At 53.2% G+C, this 3,836-nt stretch overlaps 1 protein-coding gene across 1 annotated transcript; it reads right to left on the bottom strand.

The window, feature by feature from the left end:
- Positions 1 to 1,259: 1,259 nt before the first annotated feature.
- On the bottom strand, positions 1,260 to 2,225 carry LOC116630567 (olfactory receptor 10AC1-like). Its single transcript, XM_032401262.1, has one exon. The coding sequence runs from the start codon at positions 2,223 to 2,225 to the stop codon at positions 1,260 to 1,262; it is 966 nt and encodes a 321-aa protein (XP_032257153.1).
- Positions 2,226 to 3,836: the final 1,611 nt, after the last annotated feature.

Here is a 3,836-nt window from a genome sequence, read left to right as displayed (position 1 = left end):
CTATGATTCACTGAGCAGGCCCCCAAAGAGGTTTTTTTTTTAAGTAATGATTGTTTCTGTATAAAAGTAATATCCATTGAGAATGATTAGGAGAAATCTGGAAGATATACAATCAAGAAAATAAAAATCACCCATAATCTCATCACATAGAGAGCAATTATTAACATTTTGGTGAGTGACATCACCAGCTCCATGGTCTCAGTGGCCATCTGTGAACCCAAGTCTACCCTCCTCTGGAGCCTGTGTTCTGGATTACTGGATCTGCCTCAATCAGCATCTTCACCAGTTGGTCCTGACAGCATTTCAGCTCCACAGGTTCAACACAGAAGCTTCCATCACCACCCTCCCAACTTGCTCCTGCTCCCATGTTCTCTTTTTCAGCAAATGGCTCCACCATGCACCCAGTGGCCCGGATTAGAAATGCTCCTTAACTCCCCTTTCTTTCACGCCTCCATATCCAGTCAAGGTTCTGCAGTTTTCACTTCCTGCATATCTCCTGACTCCATGTCCCTAATCCCCTGGGTCAGTCCTCTGGTGCAGACTCCATCACCTTGTCCAGACTCCATCAGCTTTCTCCTGGAATAGGGCAGCAGCTCCCCAGACAGGCCTCCATGTGCCTGGATGGCCAGAGTGACAACACAGGAACAGCAAGTCATCAGGTCACTCGGGAAATTCACATCCTTCCGCTGTTTACAGGGTCCTTCCTCCCAGTGTCCCAGCCCCTGTTGGACCCTTGCTGCTTGGACCATTCTTCACCCTCCGTTTCTGATTGACCTCTACTCAACTTACAGTTCTCCTTAGTCATCTTTGTTTTCCAAGAAGTTTTCCCTGACTCCCCTCTCCTCTCAAAAAGTCTAGCACAGAAACTCCTTCTCAGGAACCACTCCATCCATGGCCTCTTCACCCCTCACATTTGTCCTTCCGCTCCCATCTGTGAGCCCTTGCGGCCATGAGTCGTGCCTTCTTCATCACCGTAGGCCCATCACCCTGCGCGGGCTCGGGTGCATGGGGAGGACCAGCAAGCCCTGATGGGGCCACTGTGTGCAGGTCTAGGGTTCTGTACCCCGCTGTCTTTGGCCATCGCTCAAAGGAGGGGTGGAGGCTGGAGCACCTGCCGTGGACACTCTTCCAGGTTCTCTTGCCCGAATCCAGTCCTTGAGTCCCCCCTGGTGGCGTTCCTGACATAGACACCTCCTGACCGAGAAAGCGTTAGGGAGCGGGAGCAGAGCTGCGCCCTCTGGCCTGGTGGCCGCCTGCCGTCAGGGCGCACACAGACCTCGTCCCTGCCGCCCCCGCCCCAGCACCCTGCGCACGGCGGCAGTGATCTCGCGGTTGCGCAGGCTGTAGATGAGCGGGTACAGCAGCGGCGTGACGTTGGTGTAGACAAGCGCGAGCATGCGGTCCCGCCGCGGCGAGTAGCTGGACTTGGGCCTCACATACATGAAGGTGGCACAGCCGTAGTGCAGGAAGGTGACGGCCAGCTGTGAGGCGCAGGTGGAGGCGGCCTTGCGCCGGCCCCCGGGGGAGCGCAGGCGGCGCAGGGCGGCGGCCACGGCCCCGTAGGAGGACAGGATGAGCAGCGAGGGCAGCAGCAGCAGCACCAGGCAGGCGCCCAGCAGGGGAAGCTCGTCGGCGTAGCTCCGCGTGCAAGCCAGCTCCAACAGCGCCGCGATGTCGCAGAAGAAATGCGCCAGCAGGCGGGAGCCGCAGAAGGGCAGGTGGAAGACGGCCACCGTGAGCCCCACGGACACCGCCATTCCCCCGAGGCAGCAGGCCAGGGCCAGCCTCGCGCACAGCCCTGGGGTCACCACTGCGCTGTAGCGCAGCGGGTGGCAGATGGCCACGTAGCGATCATAGGCCATGGTGGCCAGCAGGAAGCACTCGGCCCCACCCAGCGCCACGAACATCTGCATCTGAAGGGCGCAGCCCAGAAAGGAGATGGGGCTGCCCCTGCCGAGGCCTGGCACGGCCAGGTCGGCCAGGGAGCGGGGCACCACCACCAGAGTGTAACAGAGCTGGATGGCTGACAGCTGGCACAGGAAGAACAGCATGGGCGGTCGGCTGGGCACTGAGGCCACGGCCACCAGGATGAGCAGGTTCCCGCCCAGGGTGGCCAGGTGCACGGCCAGCAGCAGCAAGAAGAGCACCGGCCTCAGGCGCGGGAACTCAGAGAAGCCCTGAAAGAGAAAGCCGCAAGGCGGGCTGGCATTGCCTGGGCTGTCCATGCACTGGCCTGCCCAGAGGCACCTGTAGGAAAGAAATGGGGAAAGGGAGAGCTTGTGGGTATGGCTCCTCTGCCCCAGTGGTTGAGAAAGTGCTAGATGGAATTTAAAGGGTAGGAGGGAGTAGCGGCTGCAGAGAGGGGGGTAGGGTTCCCGGGTGCATTACCAGCCTCCCCTGCCCCTTGCTGGTGTTTTATCAACTTGTATAGTTTTGCCTGCCTCCTGGACTAGACTTCTCAACGTGCTTTTTCCAAAGAAGCCTTAATTTTAGGCCCTTTCCTTTCAACCTATCACTCCTGACTCCACCTACAGAGGATTCCCTGCCTTCAGACCCTAGTTATTATTTGGTGGGTCTTGTATTGCCAGGAGTATTATGCTGCTCTCAGCCTTAGCTCCTCAAGGCAGGGAATGTGTCTTTACGCCCTGCTTCTATTTTCTCCTGCCTGCCCTTTGAGTTGCTTTCTGTGGTGTGTCACAGAATCGCAAAAACAAGATACAGATGAAGACCTTGGCGATAATCTCATACAATCTCATAATTTTAAAAAGGAAAATAAAGCTGGTGGGATGTGTGTAGGGGAGGCTTAAGCACTCACAGAAAGCTAGGAACAGAATCTGCTTTCCTGAGGCTGAATCCAGAACTTCCCATGATCCCATAAGTAGCCATAAAAAAGGGTCACTGGGATCAGTTGTTAATCCACATTGATTTAGCCTTAAATAGAGATGTCTGTTCCAGGTGCTGAAGCAGACACTTAGGCAGCAGGGAGAGTAGTGGGAAGGCCTCTCTGGGTGCTTCAGGAACAAAATGTCCCTAACCTTTTTATTAACACTCTGTCAACGTGAGAAAAAGTGATGTGTATCTGTTCTAACTCGCCTTTCAGAGTTAGCAGTACATTCCAAATTTGCTGACTGAGCACAATTTCTTTCTCAGCGTTGCCCGGTGACTCATTTGCAGGCAACATTTGGAAAACTTTGACAGCATGTAGGTTGGCTGCAATTGTTGCAAATCTTTGCAGTGAGGAACATGAGGTGATAAGGACTTTAGGCAAACTGCAGGAGGGTGTTTGATTTTCCAGTAGTTATTAATGACATCTCTTTTTATTTCCATATCTCTTTTTATTAACTTTAATTATAAGCTCAACTATTATTTCCTCTTAGTGCCTCTGAGTCACTGTTGATGACTGATGTTGGAAGTGGAATTTGTGCATGGTTGTTATACCACAGAACACAACAGCAATAAAGCCAGGTTAAGGACAACGGGTAAATCAGTGGAAGAACTGGATTTTTGCTATCTAATGCTCCTTTTTGAGAGGAGAATTTTGGTGGTTTATATTTATCAGTATCACTCCATGTTCTTTCTTGTCATCTGAGGGGAGCACCTTCAAACACGAGGGTGGGGTCTTTTAGAGGAGTGGGGTGGGTTTGGCATGGGTGGTAAGAGGGGAGTCACTTCCCATCTGTTTTAGAGCCCTTACATTTGTTGTTGTTTGTTTGTTTGTTTTGGCTGGTATTTATCTTTTGAGCCAATTTAACAAACCTATGTTGAGTGCCTCTTCCTTGCCGAGTGTCGAGTGTCTTAGCTGTATGTGGGGACAAGAGGGAGAAGCCTGGCTGTCC

This window comes from Phoca vitulina, unplaced genomic scaffold (genome assembly GCF_004348235.1).
Source record: "Phoca vitulina isolate PV1807 unplaced genomic scaffold, GSC_HSeal_1.0 scaffold4, whole genome shotgun sequence".
NCBI classification, from domain to species: domain Eukaryota; kingdom Metazoa; phylum Chordata; class Mammalia; order Carnivora; family Phocidae; genus Phoca; species Phoca vitulina.
This window is presented reverse-complemented; position numbering and strand designations above follow the sequence as displayed.

What these genes read in the sequence shown, in the direction of transcription:
- LOC116630567 (XM_032401262.1), bottom strand. Translation starts at nt 2,225, where the DNA reads ATGGACAGCCCAGGCAATGCCAGCCCGCCTTGCGGCTTTCTCTTTCAG.